This window comes from Taudactylus pleione, unplaced genomic scaffold, assembly GCF_031769625.1.
Source record: "Taudactylus pleione unplaced genomic scaffold, aTauple2 ptg000512l, whole genome shotgun sequence".
NCBI lineage: Eukaryota > Metazoa > Chordata > Amphibia > Anura > Myobatrachidae > Taudactylus > Taudactylus pleione.
Window position 1 is genome coordinate 76,949 of NW_028284914.1, and position 26,074 is coordinate 103,022.

A 26,074-nucleotide genomic window follows, 5' to 3' on the forward strand; every position below is an offset into this window, starting at 1 on the left:
CCTTACAGCATTGCTGTAATCACCGGCGATTGTGGCCCCGCCCTGTGTGATGTCACACGGAGGGGTGTGGCCTGCGCGAATAATGTTCTATATATATCAAAATAGCAAAAGGTTCCCCACCCCTGCGTGTGTGTGTATATAATGTAAATAAAATATTATTTTAAGGAAATAATAAGCAAAGGATAATTACTTTGCTTGGACTCAGTCATGTACACTTATACCAGGGGTGGGCAGTAAGCAGCTCTCCAGATGCTGTAGGACTACAGATCCCAGCATGCCCTGCCACAGTTATACAATCAGGGCATGCTAAAACTGACAGGGCATGCTGGGATGTGTAGTTCAACAGCAGCTGGAGGACTGCTTATTGCCCACTCCTGGCTTATACCAAGGTTTCTCTAAGGCACACTAGCAGTCCAGGTATTAAGGATATCTATGCTTAATCACAGATTGTTAAATCAAACTGACTGAGGTATTAAGTCATCTGTGCTTACTGTACGTATGGATAGCCTTAACACCTGGCCTGCTGGGGTGCCTTGAGGACCGAGTTTGGGGAGCAGTGGCTTATACAGTAGTGATTTGTTTTTATAGCACATATTTGTAATGGCCTATCGTGACTTTTGCAATATACCCTTAAGGTGTATATATCTATTAAATGTGGTATTGTATTTTCACCTGTCTGTAAAAGTTACGGTTGGTACCTTTTTTTTTTTTCGCTCAGAACCGGGGCTTCTCGTTACTACTTAGTGATTTGCGCCTTATTGGGAGAAAGGCGATATATATAAATAATTATTTTAATCATCTTCTTCTGTGACTAAAATATGCTGTTTGCACCTTTGTGTATGGGGTAAAGGAATTCTAGAGCAGAATCCAGGTTCAGTGGCTGTGCCGCTCGGTGCGGCGGTTTTCCCGGTCACTGTGTACACTCGTGCATTCCCTCCGTGTGTTCTGCTGTCGTGTTTTTTTTTTATTTTTAGATTAGTGCTCTGAACTTTCACGTTAACCCTTTGGCATTGCCCAATCTCTTTGCTCTTCCGCCCGCATCTTCACAATTCCCTCAAACCCTTTGAACTGCCAGTCATGGGCCGATGGGAGCTGTGGTTGTTGTGGTAACATCTATCATCCCTTGGTGGCAGTGATATAAAGTGATTTCACGGATCACCGCACCTCCCAGCTCCCAACTCCATTCCTGCCATCCCCTTTTTAACGCTGGCTGGATGAGCTTGTGTCGCTCATTGGGTCTGTGGGAGATGGAGCTCTGCAGAATATTAACTCCTATCCCTCAGTATATGGGACGGTGAGGGAGCGGTGATAACAGCAGTTCTGTACCGATGCAGGATGACTAAACGCCTACTAGACTGAAGTGTAATGCCCACCCGCCTATCACACTGCTGGTCATATACGTCTGATGCATGAAATAAGCAGGCACAGTCATCCATTTTTGTTTTCTCCATGTAGTATGAACATACAAAGTTTTGGAACAAGATGGAGAACAGTTGGGGGAGCAGCCACCATCAATGCTATTTGGCTTGAGGTAACTGCCCCCATCATTTTCGTGAGGTATTCCGCAGAAAGTTTGCTATCTGCAATCCCAAGTATATGACAACACGTTATTGGGTTGAGATATCTGGATCTATTTTTCTGTAGCACCTCATACATCAATGGTGACCCTTGTTCCTGGTGCACTGGATTGATGGCTTAGCCAACAATGAATGTTCTTCACATAGGTGCCTCATGTCCTCAGGCACATCATTGGTGAAACTCATTTTTGGAACAGCCCACAGGGATGCCTCCCCTATATGTATGTGCCTCATGTCTCAGCGATGTCACAAGTTTATAGTGAATTGATTGGATGAGTTTTGAATCACCCCACCAAAATGGCTGCCTCCGCCGCGAAGGCAGCAGGTACACTTCCTGTACCATGCCTTATGGTGTAGTCGATCACCATAATTGCCCGCTTGTGTTCTAGACACGCATACTTCTATGTGTATGTAGGCAAACGTGTTTTTTTTTTTTTTTTTTTTTTTCAGGCACCATTTATGTGGGAGCTTTCCCCTCCATGCTCCCTCTCTGGGATCCATCACTGGTCATTCCTGTGAGGTAATAGTTGATTTATAAAGCTCAGTCTAGGGGGAGGCACCCCCCGCCTCCTCACTGATGTCCTAATATTAATACAGTCAGCAGAGCACTTAATGGCAAGATGGATCTATGGCACAGTGCCAGCAGGCTGTAGTGGGCTCTTCTCCTCCTCCCTGTCTGCAAAGGAAAGTGAGGGCATCGTAAAAGCAGAGCAGGGCGTACCACGTGTGTGATTACGCCGCTCTCCTCTTAAAGGGGACCTGCCGTCTCGCACGCCTTTTGACGGCTGTCGGTGAGGTTGCAGCGTTATTGAGGCTTGCTTCAGTAAATGTCGCAAGCCCCTAATGAGGTGAGAGGCTGCCATACCTGTTTAGCATACAACATGGCCGCCTCTACTCTGCAAGTGCCTCGTGCCTCCCTTTTGTTTTACGACTCCGTAGTTTATTCTCGTTTCGGCTGTTCCCACAGAATGTCTGCTTACATTTTATGTTGTTGTCGTCCGCTTTTATTTAACTCTGCCTGGCTATGATAGGGGCCTATTGTTCCAGCAGCTCTTGCGGTGGTGTAATTGCTGTGCCTATTGGCAGGGGACGTGAACATTCCTCCCCCTGGCCAGAGTGCTTGCTTCATTGTCAACACTTCTACTGTATACATAGCTCTGATCCACAAGTACACAGTATAACCTCGCTAGAACCGGCAGAGTGATAAATATTATTCATCTTGCTTTTTTGCAAGCTGCCTTATTTTATAATTTTATATATATATTTTTTTGTAATAGATCCCAGTGCATGCCAGCCCCTCCTTCGTCTTTCCCCAGTTGCACCTGCCAGATAGCCCTTTTGTATTCACCCAAAATTGTCTGGGGCTAAGTAGGCCCAAGCAACCTGGCACTCTGCTGCGGCAGCCATGATAAATATTAGCCAAGCCCGCTGGCAGAGCAGCTGGGGAGAGTTGGAAAGACTTATCCCATGGACTAAAGGGGGACGGCAACGCCGGCTTGATTTAACCCCTTCTAGGTGTTTCAGTGAGGTCTTTCTTTTTTTTTTTACTCTGTATAATAGTTATGTTTTCACTGTGGAGAATATTATGGAAAGAGGGACCATTTGGCTTAAAAAGCAGCACAAATGTATTTTCCGGGTCGATGAAGATATACAAAGCCAAATGATATAAAAACAAGGCTGAAAACGACCAAAGGGTAAAATAAATGATAAATTATATAGTAAACGGGACAGGAGGGGCATATTTAAGTCCATGTGCAACCCATAAATGGTCTGCTGGGGGTATTATTATTATCCTTTATATGGCGCCACAAGTGTTCCACAGCGCCTTACATAGTACATAAACAAATATTTTGACAACTGACTTACAGTACAAAATAGGGGTAGGCAGTTGTGCTTTGTAGGTAATGGACGCTTTGTAAATTCCATTGTTTATACCGATGACAGAGGCATTTTATCACTTCTAGAATGATTACATCTCACTGACACAGGTTATCTTGCTTTTAGAGATTCCTGCTTTGAAGAATGCCTCGATATTTACCTGTGCGCTATAAAGTCGCAGTGCGAGATATTAGCTTTGCAATCGGACCGCGTATCCTCCATAATTTATGGCCAGCGTTTGTAGTTTCCGTCCAAAAGCACAAAGTCATTTTATTCTTTTTGTTTCTTAACTTTGACACCTGCCATGTCCTCCCCTCTCCCCGTATACAGACACTCCCACATCTGTAACGGCTGAATGGCTCCTTTGCACACAAGGAGTATTTTGTTTTGGTAAAATAAAGCACACTACCTTGGCAGCTATATTGGTTTGTCTTTGAATCATTATTTCTATTCATATTGAGGGAGCAGTGTTTTCATCATTTCTTTAGAGCAGATGTTCAGTGTTTGCGTGAGGGCAGCCATCTTTGTTCCTGGCATAAAGTTGTGTATTCGTGACAGGAAAGATGCACTCTCATGTCGCTTCACGGTCCTAATTATAATACAATGCTTCCTTCCTGATACAGTCTTTCCTTGATCCTTTGCTGGGCAAAAATAACAACTGTTTAAACTGGTAGCGAATTGGATTGCTACAAATGTGTCCTCACACATCTAGCCTCAATACGCCATGCGGTGCGAGATGCTTGGCGCAAGTGAACCGCGCCGAGCAGTGTAGCTTTTTTTTTTTTTTTGTGTGTGTCTTTAGATCAAAATTGCGCCTTAGTCGCAATCGGATGTGACGCATTGCTTCACGAGATTAAGGGGTCTATGTACTGAGCCTTGGAGAGAGCGAAAGTAACAACCAATCAGCTCCTAACTGTCATGTTTCAAACACAGGGGTCTATTTACTAAGCTGTGGATGGAGAAAAAGTACCAGCCATCCAGCTCCTTACTGTCATTTTTCAAACACTGCCTGACATGGCAGTTAGGAGCTGATTGGCTGGCACTTTATCTCTCTACAAGGGCCTCACTTATCAACAAGTTTTATCATCCACAACGACTGATAAAACTCGTTGCGTGAGATAATGTTGCTCCAGCCAATCAGCTCTCAACTGTCCTCTGTTTGAAAAATGTCAATGAGGAGCTGATTGGCTGGAGCACGATTTATCATACCCAACGAGTTTTATCAGTCGTTGTGAATGATAAAACTGGTTTTACAAATGAGGCCCCAAGTCTTAGTACATAGACCAATAATTTGATGTGTGATACTTGTATATCTATGTGCGACTGAGGCTGTATACGAAGCACAATGGCGTAGAAAAAATCTGCTGGTGCTGCATAGCAGCACGTCGTATACAGATTCAGACACGGATATACAAGTGAAGCCTATCCGATTAATCGGTGCAGTATCATGAAGCAGTTTTTCGCATCCGATTGCGACTAAGATGCGCTTTCATGTGAAAAAAAAAACGCGAGGCGCAAGCCGAGTCGCTCGGGACCTGTTTCACAGAGAAGGGCTTTTTGGCGAGGATGCACTAATGACGTATAAGGACACGTCTGTACATTATTACGAACACTGGTCCAGCCCAGGCAATGACTGCCTCCTCTGCGTGTAGGGAACAAGCATACGATATAATATATTGCTATATTTTATTTTTCCTGTTTCTTACTGTCCGTTCTCTTTTCCTTGCAGCCTCTGCAGATCGATGATCATTTCTGTGGTCAGGATTTTAATCAGCCTCTCGGAGGGACGGTCACCATTGAGGGAACGCCCCTGTTCGTGGATAAGGAGGATGGCATGACATCGGTGGCGGCCTATGACTATCGAGGGCACACGGTTGTGTTTGCTGGCACCCGCAGTGGCAGGATGAAAAAGGTATGCATTAGAATTATGCGCTCAGTCCTTCCAACGCCATTGCAAAGCAGTGACTGCACAGGGTATATCATACTGCCACACGTGTCCATTTTCGCATACATGCCTTGGGTCCTTGTATGACTTATCTCCCACAGTGTAACCTTTTGTAGTGCGCCCAACATGGCTGCCTCACCTGGTACACTCGTGGATGGGATGAAAAATACATGGACCTGACTATTATGGTGGGACCCTGCTCCTAGCGTCAGGACACTGCAACCACCCATTTTGTGTCATCTCTGCTAGGCATAACCTATTCCACCCAGGGTAATCCTACCTAGTGCGCCCAAAATGGCTGCCTCATCCGGTACCTTTCGTGGGTGGAATATGTGATCCGTGGAAGTTATTTCCCAAAATGTCCTCACCAACCCTGCAATATGCTTATTGTGCGATCTAGGTTTTGGTTGTTTTTAGTTATCTGTGTGGTTTCTATTTTTTTGCAACACCAAATCCTTGTACAATGTACCATGTTTTCTGATGTCCGTTAAGCAACTTTGAGTCCTACGGGAGAAAAGCGCTATATATATCAAATGTATTATTATTATGGAGTGACGCATTGACGTTTAGTTTCTTGTGAAAGATGGTGTGTTGTCATCTAAGATCATTTGCTTGATAAACCCGGATTTGCATTTTTTGTAGCAGTCTGTATGCAAATTGTAGTTTGAGGTTGTTCCAGGGCGTTGCAAATATTGAATGCATTAAGTGTACCCTGTTGCCTAAACATATCCATATTAATGTCGTTTTCTTGGTGTTTTTTTTTTTTTGTGGGCTGAACCAATGTTCATTGGTTTGCACTGTCACCAATACTCTAGGCACCAGCTGAGGCATGGCTCTGTTTGTGCCTCCTGCCTCAGATGTCACTATATATTTTATTACGACTGCATTCTCAGGAGTAATGGTACAGCCCCACAACATGGCTGACTCTGCTGTGTGTATTGGTGAAACGCTCAGAAGTAACACGATGATAAATTGGTCTCCTCTCTTGTTTTATGGTGCGGTTATAATGGTGAACGGAGCAGGATTTGTTTTGTGAGGTGATTCCATTTTCCTGCCTTTTCTATAAGCATTGCATGTATATAATCATGGTGAGCACCTGCAAATGTAACTTGATAAAAAAAACATTAGCACGTACAGAAGCAGGTTTCTTAATACACCCTTAAGCATAAATGAAAACCCTTTGGCACAGTGCGCCATGGCGAAGAATGAAACCATCATTTTTTTTTTATTGCGCTATCAAAGTTAATTAATTTTGTTTCTTTAGTAAACTGGAACAAAAAGGGGGCGATCCAAATGTTTTTTTTTTTTTTCCCATCTATGGCTGTGATTAATAGGCGCAATTCAGTTGTTACTCCTTTCGGGCGTGAACAGCCGCGGGTGGACACATTTCTGCTCGCACACCCTCCTGAGGTGGCGAGTGGAAATGTGCGAAAAGTCCTGGCTTTGTTTGGGCGCGCTAATCAGGACCTTAGACGGTTATGAGTGGCTAAACCCGGTCTAATTGATTATCGCCCCCCAATCTCCAGTCATTGTAGATTGGAGATACGGCGCGATAATACAATTTGAACCGCTCCCAAAAAGCTTTTTGCCACTAAAACATTCCCCTTGAAGGGGTTAAATGTTGCCGCTGAAAGTCACTGATAAGTCACGTCTCAATAGAGCTTTTAAAATTAGCTTTTTAGTATTCAGATTTAAGGAAAAAAAAAAATGTTGAATCTTGAGGTGAGCGGCGCCCATCGTTCGCACTAATCAGATCTGGGATGCCTCCGACTGTCACATCTCATTCTTACTGTGACAGGTGTAGGCTCAGGAGTACAATGCATTTCACTCTGACTCTTTTTTTTCAATCCCCCATTTTGTTCTCCTCAGCAAAATTCTGTCGTCTTATGTTTTTTTTTTTCTTTTTAATTGTGTTTTGTATAGTATATGTGGCTGGAATAGAATTGGCTGTTTGATTGTGCTAAGGAGGCATTTATGTACGAATGAGCAGCTTATTGTGTCCTGTGACACAATCCATGATGTTACCCTCACGTAGTTTTGGGTAGTGATGCTGGGTCGGTCATTTGAACCTGGTCACACTAAAGGTGCATACACACAACGATTTTTTTGAACGATTATCGATAACTATATCGTTAATCGTTGGAAAAATCGTTCGCTTTCTGAGTTAAAACGATGAACGCTCATCGTTCATGCGCGTTCACGTTTGTAGTTCAGTCAGACTGACCAACTGAACGATTTTCATTAAGGGAATATGCAAAAATCGTTTGTAGTTCAAATAAATCGTTCATTGCACTTTAAAAAATCTGACAGAGAATCTGACAGAAAATCGTTGTGTGTGTGTGTGTGTGTGTGTGTGTGTATGCAGCTTTTATGAGTAAAGATTTGTCAGATGAACGATTTGACCAACTATTTGAATGATTTGAACTAAGATCTATTTTTGACTGCAGTAAAATGAATGGAATCGTCCAGATCTGACTGCAAACACATCAGATGTCAGATATCGTTATCTGACCATCGGGTACGCGCATCGTTCATCGTTCAGACATGTCAGATTTTTCTTCAGATATGAACGATTTTTTAAATAGTTATTGTTCAGATCTGAAGAAAAATCTGAGCGTGTGTATGCAGCTTGTGGCCTTTGTGTTCTTGGACTTACATGGAACAGTGCCCCCAGTGGCCAAGTAATGTAGGGGGAAAAAAAAGGGAACTTTCTAATTTTGAGTGCGAATTTTTGAAAATCTATTTTTTGAAATAGTGGTTTGTTTTTTACCAGTTATTTATATAGTGCACATAAATAATAATAAATAATTACGCAGCGCTTTACAGATGATAATTTAGTCACTGACTTCATTTCCTGCCCCAGTGGGATCTTACAAGCTACATTACCGGCCACGTGGACACTAGGGTTAATTTTTTTAGCAGAAGCCAGGTAACCTACCGGTATGTTTTTGGAGTGTGGCAGAAAACCGGAGCACCCAGAGGAAACCCAACAAAAACACGGAGAGAACAAGCAAACTCCACACAGATGACCTCGGCCAGATATTGAACTCATGCACTCTGCAAACCCATTGACCCCTTAGTGCTGCTAAGAGACTTTTTAAGTTCAACTTTTTTTTTTTTTTACCTTGCACACAAAATGATTCCCTGTAAAGCGCTGCAGAATATGGGCGCGCTATATTAATAACCATAAACATGGTCCTTGTGTACTAGTGGAATAGAGTTGTGCAGAAGGTTGGTGCGTGTCAGCCCCTGTCTGTGCTGAATGTGTTAGTGCATCCTGCTGAGGGCCAGGAGTGGGATTATGGCATCCCCTGCACATGTGCTCTCCTTATCGCCAGGAAGCCTTTGCATAGCAGGAAGGCGGAATCTCAATATAGATCTGGCATTTAACCCAGCTGAGAGCATCGCTAGGAACGCAAGCGGTAGATGGAAACTGTTGTCCTCTCCTGCTCTGTACTACGCGTTGCTGGTTATAATTGTTATTCTGGCTCCAGTATTGGTGGTGGTAATAGGGAAGAGGGGGGGTGGGGGCTACATTTTACAACCAGCCAGGCCACTTGTAGGCTCTGTACATTGTAAAGTGACGATTGATTTTATAGTAAGAACAGTGAAGCAGTGGCTAGGTGTTTTTTTTATTTTTTATTATAGCATTTAATTGAGCATTTTTTTTATGCATTCATTAGTTTGGAGAGAAGGAATGTGCAACATGGAAACATTTCTGCCATGTATATTGTGTGTAGGCGTCTGTTTCTGATCTATAAGTATATAAATGGTCTGTGGGTATAATGCACAGTATAATTTGTGTACATAGCAGGAGAAATAGGGGAAGCGGGGAGGGGGTAGGGGGCTGGGAAGGATCGATACGTGATCTAAAGTGACAACGAGTGACGGCTCTCAAATTTCGTCAATTCGTTCTCCAGCTATCGAGCTGCAAATAGCAGATTTTAATAGGTCTTTAGTGCATCCGAGCTGCCGGGCGCGGAGGGAGGGGTGGGTGGCTGGAGATCAATGTACAAAGGGAGAGACTGATACTTTTAATTATGAATCCTAGAGGTTTGATTATTGTTTTTAGCAGAATATGATATTATTGTGATTTCTCCAGATTCACGAGACCTCCTGTAATAAACCCATGTATTACTGGCAATCTATGCACATTTTTGGCTCATAATCCAAGCTTAAGATCTTTTCTTTTGCTATTGACTTATTATAACTCTCACCCCCCACATGTTTTAGGCAAGTTATCCATTATAGCTTTTTTTTTTTTTTGGCGCGCTTCACTTTGCAGTAGTTTGTTTATTGCTCTTCAGCTGGAATGAACCTTCCTATAATTGTGCTCTTGGCGGGAGGGGGCTGTTAGCGTTTGACCGGGAGGTGTGTGCCGGTAAGGTGCCCGCGGTACAGCTGTACATCTCATCACCTTCTATATTTGTTAGCTGATAGATGAGTTGGGGCTTGGGTGAGGAGGGCAGTTATGTCCTACTTAATGGGGGGCATCCACTAGACGATTTTATCATTATCGTTCAATCGTTCAACTTTATCGTCTAGTGGATACCCCCCTTGAAGCTGCATACACACGCAACGATTTTTTTAATGAACGATTTGAGTAAACGATTTTTTCCCTTGAAAAAATTTACTAAAATCGTTTACTAAAGTTGTTCATTTACTAAATGTCATGAACGATTTTTATGAACTACAAACGATTTTTGCATATTCCCTTAATGAAAATCGTTGAGTTGACAAGTCTGACTGAACGACAAACTACAAACGTGAACGCGCATGAACGATAATCGTTCGTCGTTTGACTCAGAAAGTGAACGATTTTTGCCATCAATTATCGTTAAACGGTGATTATACCGAGACCAGTGTCGGGTGACAGCCAGCATCTGCCGCGGCTTCAGTGGAAGAGAGTCCGCTGCCACATCCTTACAGCGATAATGATGGGTCCATGGGTGCCGTCCTTCATCCTATTACTGGCGCTCCCGTGGGTGCAGCCCGGTTGTTGCAGAAGAGCAGCTTATGCTGTTCCTTTGCGCCAACACTGGATACTATTACCTGCCAGACTGGCAGCCATTAATGCCCAGCAGTCATACAACAACCCTGCATCTCTTGCATTGGTAATTACGCTGTAGCCCCTTGATGACTTTACAAGCTAGGAAATGGTGATGACCCTATAGGGCAGAGGTTCGTAACCACGGTCCTCAAGGCACACTAACAGTCCAGGTTTTAAGGATAGCCATACTTGAGCACAGGTGTCCTAATTAGTACCTCAGTTCTTTTGATTTAACATCTGTGCCTAAGCATGGATATCACAAAAACCTGGACTGTTAGTGTGCCTTGAGGACTGGGGTTGGGAAACACTGCTATAGGGTATGCAGTCGGGAAGCCAGCGGACCTAATCCCGACAGCCGGCTTCCCGACTGCTTAATCCCGGCGAGGATTAAACGACAGGCGTCTAAATCTAGATGCTCGGCATTCCGACGCCGGGAGACCGGCGCCCGGCATCCCGATTGAAGCGATGCCAAGCGCGGACAGCCACGGGGGGGGGGAGGGTTAGGTTTAGGGTTCCCGGGGGGAATTTAGGTTTAGACGGAGAGGAAGGGGGGTTTAGGGTTAGGCACCCCTAAGGGAGGGTTAGAGGGTAGAATTAGGTTAGTGAATACTTACCTGGGGACGATCGGGATTTTAATCCTTTTCGGGCTGCCGCCGCTGGGATTTGAACCGCCGGTAAATCATACAGGTTCCCCCTATATTGAGGCTGACTGATGATTTTTTTTATTTTTGGGGAAGGGGGAGGGGGGGCAGGAGGATTTACAAAAACAGTAAAGTGCATTGATTTTTTTTTTTTTTTTTAAATGTACATTTTTTCTTTGATCTCATCTGAATTAATAATTGATTTTTTTGCTTTACTGACAAGAGTATTTGTAAATTATATTACAGTATAATGAGTATAAAGCAACAGAGCTGTTTATAAACCCCTTCCCCCACAAACCCGCACTGTGAATCATGTGATTTTGATATTCCCGATGGTATGATTGCAAGCTCATGTGGGTAGAGTCTTGGAAAGACTTTCTTGATGGTAGGTGTAAGCGTAATCTCTTTTATGCAGTGTCCCCTCTGGTACGGCTGAATGTTTTGCAGAATGCCAAGAACGAGCACTTAAGAGCTTGGGTTGGTATAATGCACGCATTATATCGCACACAAATGTCTCTTCACGCAATCTAAGCTAATGCGGGGGACATTAATCAATCACTGGGATCTGTCATGTTTCTAACTGGGGACATGGAAACCCATTGGAGTGGGGCCAGCTCGCTTTTTTCCTGTGGAAATGGCCAGCTGATCATCTCCGCTTTTAAACTAGTCTTCTCTCTCTGTCTTCGCGTTCTGCAGACTGCAGCCCACGGGACTGCTAAATGCACCTACTTCTGTAGTCTGGAAGCAGCCATCTTGTCGGTTGCAACCCTATACAGCCTATAGTAACTCATAACCTCACTTTCATTTAGGCCAGAGTGGCATGAACCAATCGATAGGCTACATACACATGAATATTGGTGCAGCTGACAACATGGCTCCCACCAGGAAGCAATCGGGAAGCCGACTGCCTAAATACCGGCAATGTAGACGCCCGCATTTTCCCGGCACCGGGAGACCGTCGACTGGCTTCCCGATCGTAGTGATGCCGGACGCCGCCAGCGGACAGCCGCGGGGGGGGGAGGGATAAGTTTAGGGCTTCCGGGGGGGAGTTAGGGTTAGGCACCCCCCCGGGAGGGTTAGGGTAGGGGTAGGGAGGGTTAGGCACCCCCGGGGGGACTTAGGTTTAGGCAGCTGGGAAGGGGGTAGTTAGGGTTAGGCACTTAGAGGGGGGATTAGGGTTAGGCACTTGGGGGGGAAGTTAGGGTTAGGCACCCCTAAGGAGGGTTAGGTTAGGATAGTAGATACTCACCTATCCACGATCGGGATTTCCAGCGCTGTCGGGCTTCCGCTGCGCGGAACTCTGCTGATGTCGGCCTGCCGCTGACGGGAATCGAACCGCCGGTATCATACCCATTCCCTCCCACCACCCTATGCAGGCGAGCCTTTCACTTGTAGGTGCCTGTGTTACCCAAAATATTTGCCTTTTTTATTATTGATCTTTTTAAAATTAGTCATTTTTATTTCATATATATAAAGGTCCTCTAGCAGCTACCGCAGGTGGCGGACAATTTAATTTTGAATGTTAGGACAATTTTTCCCCCCCCCCCCAAAAGTATTCTGTATGCAGACATTTGCATTCAGGGCCTGATTCAGGGCCGCTCATTCGCTCTGAGCAGTGTTCGCACAACTGCGCATGCGTATGGTTCGCAATGCGCATGCGCAAACCAGTCATTGCGGTCGGAAATCGTGCGCTCGTAAAACGAGGGGCTGCTAATTTGATTGACAGAATGTACCATTTGTGGGTGGTAACAGGGGAATGTGCTTGAAGACGGGGGAGTGGAGATCCGAACGCAGGCGTGCCTAACGGTCAAAACGGCGTTTAATGGGTGTGCATAATTAGTAAAGGAGCGTCATCGACCACGTCACTTGGTTGTCTTTTAACCTCAACTGCTCGCAGTGATAGCGGGAAGTAAATCCTACCACAAGCACTGCGAGCAGTTCAAATGCCTTTCGATGTTCCCGATTACTCTAATAAATAACGGAGATGACGTGTGATGCGAACGGCAAAGGGGCGTCTTTACAAAATAGCGAGCGCATTTTTCGGGCGTTCGCTCAGACATAGAGGCGTCAACACACCGCAAAGAGCTAGCGCTTAATTTAAATATTTGGCCCCTTTTTAAGAACGAGCGTCCGCAAATAGCGTCCGGGTCTGAATCAGGCCCTTAGTACGGAAGATCGCTTGCTCTGATCTATTGAGCACATCTTGAGTAAGGATGTTTAGTCTGGAGGGCGTCGTTTACAGTAGTTACAATGGTAAGAAAGGAAGCTCGTGCCGGCTCTGGTCCCGTTTCTACAGTATGTCCACCTTTTTTTCTCCCATCGCCCTTAATCCATTAGTGATGCCCTTAATAACTAAAAATACTGTATTTTAGTGTTGGGCATTAGAGAACTGCAGGAGACCAGTTGCTGTATGTTCTGTTGATTGTTGGAGGTTGTCCATTTACTTTTCTGCTTTTTGTGGGATTGGGTGGGGGGGAATGAGGGCCCAGGAAAACAAACACATGTGTTTCTCTCCCAGGATCCCCTGACCTTCTGTGGTATGCGAGGAGCTCTTGCAATTTTACACTTACATCATTTCCTTGGTTAACACATGATGGGTATACAGTCTTTATTTTTTTCGTGTCTTGCGCAAGTCTGTCAGACCCATAAGTTAATAATATGTAAGTGGTGGCTTTGTTTAGTCAGCTTCCCATAGTAATTCCAGAGCTGTCAGCCCTCAGACAAATCAACAGAAAAGGTGATTTATTTTTAATTCTGCGGTTGACGGTAAAAAAAAAAAAGGGGAAGAAAAAAAAAAAACACGACTTAAAATTAAGTTCCTTCATTGTAATTGCTCTGTAAGGACTGACAAAAGATTGATTCATTTCCCCGATGTCTGGAAAGTCTGTGGCATTTGGTACAATGTCAATTTGCTGTGTCTTTTACCACACACTTCACCCAATTCCTGTGTGACACTTCCTGGTGATTGAGTTGGAGCGGCCATTTTGAGTTGGGGCGGCCATATTGAGTCTGGTTGAGCATGGTCTGTCATCTTTGCGGAAAATCATATATTGTCCATAGGAAGCGATGTCACAGTATGATAGCACTATCTAGATATCATAGCTATGTATGTTATATCTTCGTGTATTCCATGTATAAATGAAAAATATCGCAAAACACACACTTTATGGGGCTGCCTGATGCTAACGGAAGCGCAGAGTGATAACATAGTCCTGTGATCCAGTCTATTTAATCCTCTGATGTACTATCCTAAATTTCTATCCATTAGTAACTCATATTAAATGCCCAACAGCTTTTTGTCAGAGAAAATCAAATCACCATCACTTTAGAATATTCTCTGCTGACTCCCTTAATGTTATAGACCATACCAGGCATAATAGATGTGTAGCAGTGTATGTTTGTCTATTGTCTAAGCCTCTTGGGCATCGGCTATGTAGGACGGTATTTATGTAGGATCCCATTTTTTTTTTTCCTTCCTGTCGTATACGCATTAAATGCTCATTTTTCCGGAAACGATACTCCTGATGCACATACTGTTGCCGAATGGGAGCACATTTGTGTAAGTTTTCTTATATTAGGCACTTTTATGGACTAAACAAATTGGTGTCACCGGCATCTCCTAGTTTCCTGTTTAAAAATAAAAAATGGGAGCTTTTAATTCGGCACTCAAGTCTTGAGGCGTGCGACTGGTTGTACATAGAGCACATAAAGAGTTCCCCAGAGGACATTTTTTCCTGACTAAATATGTATTATACAGTGTTATTTTTTTCTCTCTTGTACGCTGCATTGATCATAACCGTGAAAGTAACGGATTTTTACTCGTGCGAGGTTTTTTTGGAGGCAGAATTGCCCCCCCCCCCCCCCCCCACACACACTTTTATTTACAATTGCAAATTAATAGCAAAATGTATATTCTGGAAATGTAAAAGCTGCATTCAATTAAATGGATTACAGTGGCGACGGTTAATATTCGGCATAGCTAAAAACGCTAATCTTTTGCACCTGAACGAATGCTTTCATTGGGGGCGACGGAGACCTTCGTCAGATGAGCGCGCACCTTGAGTATGGCTGAACGTGGTCGCCCTTTTGACACCGGCACACACACCGCCAGCTCAAACTCGCCCCCTGCAGTCTTGTACTATTGATTATCCTTAAGCCCACAGAGCAGCCCATTCCGAGAACTCGGCCGAGTACCGCAACTGTAAGCGGTGCGTGTTTTCTGGAATGCTAATGGCAGCTTCCCTTTACATGTGTGTGTATATATACAAGTTATGTTTAGAAGATAAATGCGCATTAGTGGAATGGGATTGCAACATCTCTAAAGGTTAACCCAAAATACCCAATTTTTAAAATGCCGTTTCTGTGGGAGTAAGAAGAAGGTAGGTCAGATATCACAAATACTGGTGTGCTTGTCCTATATTCCCCATACTATTCATAATTACAGGTTGAGTCTCCCATATCCAAATATTCTGAAATACGGAATATTCTGAAATACGGAATATTTTTAGCATGACTGAGAAAGTGAAACCTTTGCTTTCTGATGGTTCAATGTACACAAACTTTGTTTAAAGCACAAATTATTAAAAATATAGTATAAAATAACCTTCAGGCTGGGTGTATAAGGTATATATGAAACACAAATGAATTTCATGTATGTACACAAACTTTTTTTGATGCACAAAATTATTAAAAATATAGTTTAAAATGACCTTCAGGCTATGTGTATATAAAACATAAATGCATTCTGTGTTTAGATTTGGGTTCCATTCCCAAGATATTTAATTATTTTATGCAAATATTCCAAAATACGGAATATTCCGATATCCAAAATACCCCTGGTTCCAAGCATTATGGATATGGGAGACACAACCTGTATTATGTATAGGTGACATTTTCTAAACCCCTGACGCTGTATCTTATGTGGTGACCACTTGCTAGGTCGCTTTTAACGTAACAGTTTAGTGAATGATAAACTTTAAAATCAACACATAAAGGGGCAATTCAGTTAGCTGTGGGATTTAGCACAGGTCTTTAGCTGCCCGTTTAAGAGCCCGGAGCTATTAAATTGCTGCCTGCCGTAAACACAGAGGGTGCGAACAGAAATTCACATTAAGTACACCCTAGGGGCAAGTTGTGGGTTAACTGTGAGCAATAATTGCATAGCTCATGGCACTTAACCCAGCATCTATGCATTTCCGGGCGCTAGCCGCAGTGCTTACCGCAGGTTATGTAGTGCACTGCAAGACATAATTGAATAACTCCGGACACTTAACCCAGGAGCTAAAAGCTTGGGTAAGTCCCGTGGCTAATCAAGTTCTTTATATTTGGTTAAATTGTGAGACCTTTACCAGTACTAAAACAATATATGATATGATCGGTTATCAGTTTTCATTGTTAACATCCACAATAATGTATTTCAAGGCAATGACACTGTATGGAATTTCTGGGCAGCCATTTTGCTTTTTTTAGACTTCATTAGAAGCAGCTCAGATGTTAAAGAGCCAAATAGCCACAACATAGGTGCGTTAAAACCACCATGGGCCCTATGGGGTAAATTTACTAAAGTGAGAGTTTTAGAAGTTGAGATGTTGCCTATAGCAACCAATCAGATTCTACTGAACATTCAACTAACACCTTCTAGAAGATAATAGCTAGAATCTGGTTGGTTGCTATAGGCTACATCTCCACTTCTAAAAACGCACTTTAGTAAATTTACCCCTATGTCAGATTACCCACTGACGCCCTAGTTCATAAATCTCTATTGGACACTTTTTTGAAATTTGTTTTTTATTACAACGCACAACGTGCCATTTAGTCTATGCACCAAGCCGCAATGCACGTCGCATTTACAATAAATAGCCATCTCCTCTCCCCAAGTCCTTGGACACATTCCTCAAGATTACTAGATTTTCTCATGGATACGCCTGCAATATTAAGTTTGAATGGACTGACTGAAATATCCCCTGTTCCTAATTCGCCAGAGCTATGAAAATATATATATATATATATATATATATATATACAGCTATTATTTTTGTTATTTTGTATTTTCTATTGCTCACAACAGGCGCACACCATTGAAATTACATAGAATAGGTTGTTTCATTTGAACTTTTGACCTAATACGAAGATGGTACCATGGTTTGGTTATTTTTGGTCTAAACAAATTACAAATTTCAAGGTGAGCTCCTCGTTTTTGCCCAATTCTGCGGCACTTCATTAACTGATAATCAATAGGGAAATAATTCAAAATGTTCTACTGTTTTTTGCTTTTTTTTAAATAGCTTTAACATAATTCTGGACAGACGTCAGACAAAATGGCTGCTTTCTTCAGATTTGTCACAATGGTAACAGCACATAGAAGCGGTGTGTGTGAACTTGTTATTTTTGTTCCGGAATTATCCCAATGGAAGACGACATACTTCCTGAGAGCATCTTGTTTCTATAGATAAGTCTGCAGGCCACGTCACAGAGGAATATTAGGAAGTTGTGGCTATTTAGCAGCAGGAATGGAGCTCTCTGCTGTAATTTCCGGGACGTGGGTGGGTGAAGTGGCCAGGATGGATGCCAAATAGTCTTTTGTGTTGACATGTATCTTGTTCTACACTCTCAAATTTGTCTGTGGAACTTGAAATTTTTATTTTTTTTTGGCCTGGCCCTAAAGCTAATTTGTAATTAGCATTATGGCCAGCCAACATACTGCAATTCTAATGCTAATTCCTCTTATTAGCTAGTAAAACATTATTCATGACAAGCAATAAACATGTGTTTTTTCATGTTTGAGGTCCTCTATTTATAGCGCATCTGTCCCCTATACTTAGCGGTGGCAGCCATGTTGGGGGCCGGAACAACATTCCTGAGGCATTACACGCTGAATTAATTTGTTACTATGTGATGGTGACTATATTATATACAGGTTGAGTCTCCCATATCCGAATATTCCAAAATATGGAAGTTTAGCATGACTGATGGTTCAAAGTACACAATCTTTATTTAAGGCACAAAATTATTAAAAATATTGTATAAATTTACCTTCAGGCATTGTGTATAAGGTGTATATGAAACATACTGTAAATTAATTTCATGTACGTACACATATTGTTTGAGCCACAAAATTATTGAATATTTTGTATAAAATGACCTGCAGGTCGTGTGTATAAGGTGTATATATAACATAAATGTATTCTTTGTTTAGATTTGGGTCACTTTCCCAAGATATTTCATTATGTTATGCAAATATTTCAAAATATGGAAAAATCCGATATCCAAAATACCCCTGGTCCCAAGCATATTGGATATGGGAGACTCAACCTGTACTACCATATTTTTTATGCAGCAAAAACTAAACCGCACGCAGCACCTAATTGTGAAAAATTGTGTAACTGGCGCACACACGTAGTTTATCAGAAACTACGTGTGTGCGCCACAGTTTTTTGTACTGTGATGAATACTGCACTTCTGTAAATATTGTGTTTAACTTGCACTTTATCTCGCGTTCTAATTTACTGTATATATAAAAAAATAATAATTGAATGAAGCCCACACTGTCTGGTAAAACAAAAAATATTAAAATATATGTACACCTGTTTGCCTATAAATTAACAATTAAGCACATTATAGACTGTACTTCAGTGCCCATATAGCAAAATTTATAGTAACACAATATAATCTCAGTATATTGCCCATGTAGGCAAAATGCAGTGCCTCTATACCTCCATATAACGTTGCAGTGTATTGCTAATTTGCCCATAAAACCAAAATATAGTACCTTTTTATATAGCCTAACATGCTACCAGATAGCTAATTCGCCCTATGTAACCAGAATATAGTAACTCTATTTCCCTTTATACACTAGTATATTGTCACTGTACCCATATAGCCTCATTTGCTCCAGGCAGCCAGTATGGCTCCATATAATTTCTCACAGCGCCGGATAAAGTACACACACATCACAGCTTCTCCCCATGTACAGTGCCAAAAGTATATGGACACTCCATCCTCGCTCCATAAATGTTTCTCCAACTTATGTTTCCAAAACCACAGGCGTTATGATGGTACCTTTTAGTATTTTTTTTTTTTTTGGAACATGGCCGCCAATAGTAAGGTCAGGCACTGTTGATGGGCGGTAAAGCAGTCGGTGTTCCAAGTTCTCCCAAAGTTATTTAGTGGGGTTAGGGCTCTATACATGCCAATTAAGTTCTTCCACACCAAAAACTCCTCAAACATTTTTTTTACAGACCTTGTGCCTGTGGGAATTTTCTTGCAGAAACCAAGTGCCCTTGCCAAACTGTTGCCTGTCAAGTTGAGAGTCTCTAGAATGACGCTGTTTGCTCTTGCATTAAGATTTACTGTTGAGAAGTAAGTGACCCCGGTCGAACCATGAAAAATAGTCCCAGACCATTACTTCTCCACCACCAAACTTTACAGGTGGAACAGACCTGGAGCATTTTCCTGGCATTCGCCTAACCCAGATCCGTCCGTTAGACTGCCAGACGGCGAAGCTATATTTGGCACCCCAGAAAAACTAATTTCCACTGCTCCAGAGTACAATTTGGCATTGTGCATGATGATCTGAGGCTTGTGTGCGGCTGCTCGGCCATGGCAACCCAATCTGTGGCGCCACCCAAACAGTTCTTGTGCTGGCGTTGCTGGCGATTTGCAACTCGGTAGTGAGTGTTGCCGCTGATGACAGATGGGTCCTTACAGTGAGCTTGTGCGGTCTATCACTTCTCGACTGAGCTGTTGTTGCTCCTAGATGTTTCCACTTCACAGAAACAGCGCACCGGTGACCAGGGCAGGTCTAGCCAGGCAGACCGTTGGATGTGTTGGAAAGTTGGCACTAGTTAGTAATGGGTGCCGCTGAAATGGCCAAACACCAATTGGTTGGTGTTCACGTACTTTTTGTCCCCGTAGTGTATTATGTGGAGGCTTACGAGACTGTATGATAGAGCAGTCCTCCGCTCCCTAAATGCTGGTCCTACTCACAAGATGGCTACCTCCACTGTCTACAGGTGATGGAGGAACTTTAGCATTTCCGTTTCAGATTTGAGTCCTCCCAAAGTGCTGCTCCTTTAAATGGCAATGAAGTTAAATTCTTAAATAACAAACCAGAGCGCGAAGGAAATGGCTCTCAGCTGCGTGCACCAGACTAACCAAAACTCTTCCTGTGTGGAGTCTGCTGGGCTTTTACGGCGCAGAGTGATTAGGAACTCTAGATTTTATCGTGGTTTAATTGATCATGAGGAAAGGAAGATGGGGGGGGGAAAGTTTTATTACCATGTGGATCTAGTAAATGGCTCAGACATCACGGCAACCGTTTCCCCTCTTCCTCCCCACCCCAAACCCTTTTTAAAGATTGTTACCGCAGCCTCTACAACTGCACTGTAAATGTCATGAATTTTTATTACCCTATTTCATCTCACTTTGTGTCCTCGTAAAAATTGGGCCCGATGTACTGTTTTTTTCTCCCCCCCCCCCCACCCATAAAACTTCTGGCATTGTGCAGCCAGAATCTTAAGTTTTAACTGGAGGCAGCCATTTTGTTTGCTAAACCAGTGATGGTGAGAACATGTTTTGCGTTAATGAGATCACAGGGGGCGTGAGAAGTTTTGTTACCTCAAGACTCAATGAGTCATTACCATATTGTAAATCGATGGCCTGAATTTTAATGAATATTGGTTCAGCTGACAAAATGGCTGCCTCCACACTTCTTTAGGTGATAGGTACATCCCACATAGTGTGTTTTCCATACATTCTTAGCATTTACATTATTTCTTCCCTTGATCCTTGCAATACTAAACACATCACTCCTCTCTTCCTTCAAGTTTTCCCAGATTTCCGATGCCTCCCCCATCCTCCTATTCCAGCTGCGTTTTGCTTTTCATGTTTTAAGATTTTTGCTTCATTAATCTGTTGCAGATGTGAATTTCTGCGCATGTATGTATGTGTGCAATTAACTTGTGTATTTATATCTTTGGCCGGCTTATAACAATACTGGCGTGATCTGCATTGTGCGCAGTTATTTTTGTTTTTGGAGGGATAATTGCCATTTATCTCCCTTTTAAGCCGATGGTGAATAAAAATGGGAAATTTTAGTATTCTCCTTCCAAAAGTAATTTTAAGAACTGATGTGTGTGTATATATCCAAAATATATGCTATGTAGAACTAGATTTTTAATTGTACTCTCAGGGGCAATTAAATAGATTTATCGAGCCCAATCTCCCGTCTAAAGTGACGGGTGATCGGGAGGCGATATTCAATAGGTTTTTTTGGGCGCTCATGCCTTTTTCGTGAATGTCGCTCCCAATTAGACAGGGTTTAGCTGCGTAAAATGGCTAAACCCGTCGAAACCAAGGTCTTTTTGTGAATTTCTCTTCACCACCTCAGGAGGGTGTGAGCAGAAATGTTCCCACCCGCTCCCGAACAGAGCAGTAATTTAATTGCTCCGTTGGACGCCCATTACAGCCGCCGGTAAAAACAATGGAAGCGCCCCTGTAATTGATTTATCAGGGCTATATTTTCTCTGCAATATTGAATATAAATTTCTCGCACGAGCAAAAAATTTCTATATTGTAGTAACATGTTAGACCAGTAGGTACATAAGTGCTCTGCATTTCGGCTACATTTTTTGAAGAATTTCTCTTGCTGCAATGCATGACAGCTATTTTCATGCGAATGTGGCCACTGGGGGGCGCTGCATGTGCATGGATATTTTTATTTCACCACTGTAAGGAATCTAAATAAAATTTTTTCCCTCATTTCTGAACCAATGAGAAAACTGCGGTATAAGATTCTGATTAATAATAATTCCCACATGTTTCATTTGTAAAATAACAGAAAACAAAAACCCCTCTTATAATTTCCCTTTTAATATTCTTGGAGCCAGCAAGAATTCTGTTTCACCCGCAGTAGCAATTTTCCACCTTTTTGAAGTTACATTTATGGGAGGGAAAAAGGTGTAATGGGCTAACATTTATTTTTAATTTGTGTATTAAACCATTTCTATTTTCTCCTGCCATACAATATAAGCATTTCAAAGGCCCTGCAAATTAATTGAATTCCTTTTATCTGCAGAGGAATGTGTTTTGTTCTTTTAGGCCGTTAATGGTTTATCACTTTGCTTTTATAGTCCTTTTTGTTGTTGTGCAATTTCGTAGCATTTTTATTTATTTCCCCAGCCTAATTTTTAGTTCACTTTATCTGCTCAGTGGTACTGGAAACTTTAATTACTATCTTAAAAATTATATCCTATAATTAACACACACCTTAGTGGGGAAAAAAAGTTTTAATTCAGGAAATGTACCAATTATATTTTTATGTTTCAGCAAATGTGTAATACAAGTATAATACGTTTACTGGTTATATAGTGGCAATGGTTGATATCCTTTGAGCGCCCTGTGTACGGTTTTTACGTGACTGCGTTCATACGTGTTAATACTGTGGTAACATTTGTATCCTATACGTGTGTTTCTAGCAATGTTATTGGCCGGATTGTGTTGTTTATTTGTTGGTATAAGTAGATAGATTGTGTGGTGGTTAGCAGCATGCTATTGAGTGGAGCTTTTGAATATAGCATTTTTCAAACATTTACACAAAGAATAACAGAAAACGAAAAGTAACTCGACAAGAGTTGTCTCATTCAATGCTAACTTATACATTGCAATAAACAACCTTCAATTTTTCTTTTGGTTCTTTGCCATTTAATTGCACATTGCAGTGGGTTGTCTAGCCACTGTATGATTGCATTCTATTCACAAGGAACCAGTGACATCACTGAGAATGCATCCTATCCATTCACTAGGAACCAGTGACTTCACTGAGAATATAGCCTATCCATTCACTAGGAACCAGTGACTTCACTGAGAATATAGCCTATCCATTCACTAGGAACCAGTGACTTCACTGAGAATATAGCCTATCCATTTACTAGGAACTAGTGACATCACTGAGAATATAGCCTATCCATTTACTAGGAACTAGTGACATCACTGAGAATATAGCCTATCCATTTACTAGGAACTAGTGAAATCACTGAGAATGCAGCCTCTCCAGTCACTAGGAACCAGTGACATCACTGAGAATGCAGCCTCTCCAGTCACTAGGAGCCTGTGACATCACTGAGAATGCATCCAATCCATTCATTGGAATTTGATGTCACTGAGAATGCATTCAATCCATTCATAGAAACCAGTGACATCACTGAGAATGCAGCCTGTCCATTTACTTGGTCATCAATTTCTTCATCCATAATGAGGATTGACAAGGATACTTTAAAGCTGGGTACAGCCATGGATGAGCAGGCTACTCAGCGATACGGTGTATCGATATATCACATTCTCGTACACTCTGAACGATTGTCTGTACGATGGTGCAGTATTTCGTTACATGTCTAGTGTAACTATACCGCATCGTCCCATCTGATTTCCGGCACATCCGATGGATAAATTTGACCACCCAATTAATCGTACAATATAAGGTCTCACGCTATCTGAATGTCGTTCAGATCCGTCGTGGATGATATTGTATAGTGTACCCAGCTTGAGAGTCAGTGTCTTCCTAAATAATTGGAGATTGTTTTCTGTCATGACAAAAAAAAAAAAAAAATAGGCTGAACTGCCCCCTGTCGTTTTCCCTTCCCCCAAGAGGACCCTTTCACACACCGCGCGCTTATGACGCAATCTGGATACGCTATCATTCCAATGTTTGTCGATGATGTATTTAGGCAATTTATCATACAACACCCATTTTTTTTTTTCACACGTCAGAAAATAGGGAATAACACCTAAAGAAATAATTGCAATTAGTTGGTAACACAGTAGAGAATATTTCATACCATATTCTGGGCAGCACGCAGGTTACCTTGCTTTAAGAGATTAGTACATTGAAGGATACCTAGGTATGTACTATAGATTAACATCACAATATTCTTGCAGTTTGCATCCGTGTGATCATGTGTCTTCATGTTTTATGGCCAGCGTTTGCCGTTTTCATCTAAGCGCACAAAATAGTTCTTTCTTTTGTGTCTCAACCGTGACACCTGCCCTGTCCCCCTCACCTCCCCCCCCCACCTCCCCCGGATCCAGACACTCCCTCATCTGTAACGGCTGACTGGCTCCTTTTCACTCTGCTCCCTAAATGTAACGTATTGTTTTAGAAAGTAAAGTCTGTCACTTTGCCAGCTATTAGCTTATCTTTTGAACCTTTTTATATTAATATTGAGGGAACAGTGCTTTCAACATTCCCTAATGGGGAAAAAAAAAAGTCCCTGACTCGCTGATTCCATTTTCAGGACGGAACCGGGGAATCGAGATTGTCCAACATGGTGGTCTTCTCCCATCCTGCTGTCGGCAGAATGGGGGAACTTCCCTGATAGACTAGATGTATGGGCCTCTATTAGTTGGGACATTTGGGAAGTATGCCTTATACATCCCTCCCAAATTTTGGTTGCCCCATATGGGAACAGCACATGCACGCGGTGGAGGCTTGGTCATACTTACCTCCCAACGTTTCTTTACCCCATATGGGAACAACACATCAATGATCTCATTAATACTATCCATTGATAGTTGGAAAACCATTAATGGTTTGAACCATCAATGGGTGTCACTAGTAAGTACACATGACAGCGTCATGCCAATCGGAGAAGGAAGGCGGGACTAAGGGTATGGAATCGGGAAGCCGGCGGACATAATCCCGACAGCCGGCTTCCCGACTGCTTTATCCCAGCGAGGGTTAAATGATAGGCATCTAATTCTAGACACCTGTCATTTTACCGACGCCAGGAGACCGGCGTCCGGCATCCCTATCGAAGTGATGCCAAGTGCCGCTGCGGACAGCTGCAGGGGGGAGGGGAAAGGGTTAGGTTTAGGGCTCCCAGGAGGGGACTTACGGTTAGGCATCCCCCCGGGAGGTCAGGGTTAGGCTAGGGAGAAGGAGGGTTAGGGTTAGGCACCCCCGGAGGGGACAGGGTTAGGCACTGCCCCGTGGGACTTTGGTTTAGGCGGCGGGGAAGGGGGGTTTAGGTTTAGGCACTGGGGGGAAGGTTAGGGATAGGCACCCCTAAGGAGGGTTAGGGGTGTTAGGTTAGTTGATACTTACCTGGGGATGATCAGGATTTTCAGCCGTGTCCGGCAGTAATTCGTATGTATTCCGGACTAAGCAACATGCAACAGAAAAAAAAACCCATTGCTGTGACCCATCGACAATCAATGGTTGCTTATCATCGATGGTCGAACATTACTTGGGCTCTTCTCCTAAACCTGGACAAAAGTCCTGGTCTACGGGACTGTCCCCTTGAACCGTGATTGTCTCTTGCAAATCTGGACAGGTGGGAGACTTGTATTCTTGGCTGATGATCTTCCGTTCAGTTGAATTTACTTGTAATTAAGTATTATAAGATGTGTTCAAGATGCTTTCTTTGCTCAATAAGATTGCGTGTAATATGCCAGCTCTTTCTTAATAAAAGATAATTGTATTAATATTTTTTTGGGCACACGCAAACATGCGTGTGACTTATATGTGGATGATTCCGCCCGCAAGGGTCACCGACTCGCCAGTCTTGCTGCAATATGCCTTTATATTATATCAATAACGCAGTGTTCATATTATGCAGCTGCTGGGAGAGGGACAGTCGCACTGTGTCTACCTCCCTGTGTTTAATGTGAGCCCTGGCAGCGTATTCTGCCAAAGCCTGATGTCATGTGCCATATTTAGCAGCCTGACCCCTGGGCGAGGGGTTACCTTGGGGCCAGCCAGTTGCTCAGTAGTAGTCATGTCTGGGAGCTCGAGTGGGGACAGGATTCATAAGGTTTTCTAAAGCATCTTCAATTTCCCTGGCTGTGCCCTTTCTGCAGCGTGGCAATAATTCATTGTTGTCATATATTAAAGGTGACCTTGGTTGTCAGCCGGGGAAGGGCCAGTGAACAGGTTATTACTTCCCCCTGCTAAGAACTTCTATTACGCTCTCTTAATAATTATGGTTGG

At 42.7% G+C, this 26,074-nt stretch overlaps 1 protein-coding gene across 7 annotated transcripts in view; it reads left to right on the forward strand.

Annotated features, from left to right (window-relative positions):
* The window catches only part of PLXNA1 (plexin A1), a 312,844-nt gene that overhangs the window by 55,770 nt on the left and 231,000 nt on the right, over nucleotides 1–26,074 (forward strand). For all 7 annotated transcript variants that reach the window (XM_088450221.1, XM_088450220.1, XM_088450216.1 and 4 more), the window contains exon 3: nucleotides 5,185–5,367. In XM_088450221.1, coding sequence (XP_088306347.1) covers nucleotides 5,185–5,367 — 183 coding nt within the window. The remainder of the gene's footprint in view (nucleotides 1–5,184; nucleotides 5,368–26,074) is intronic.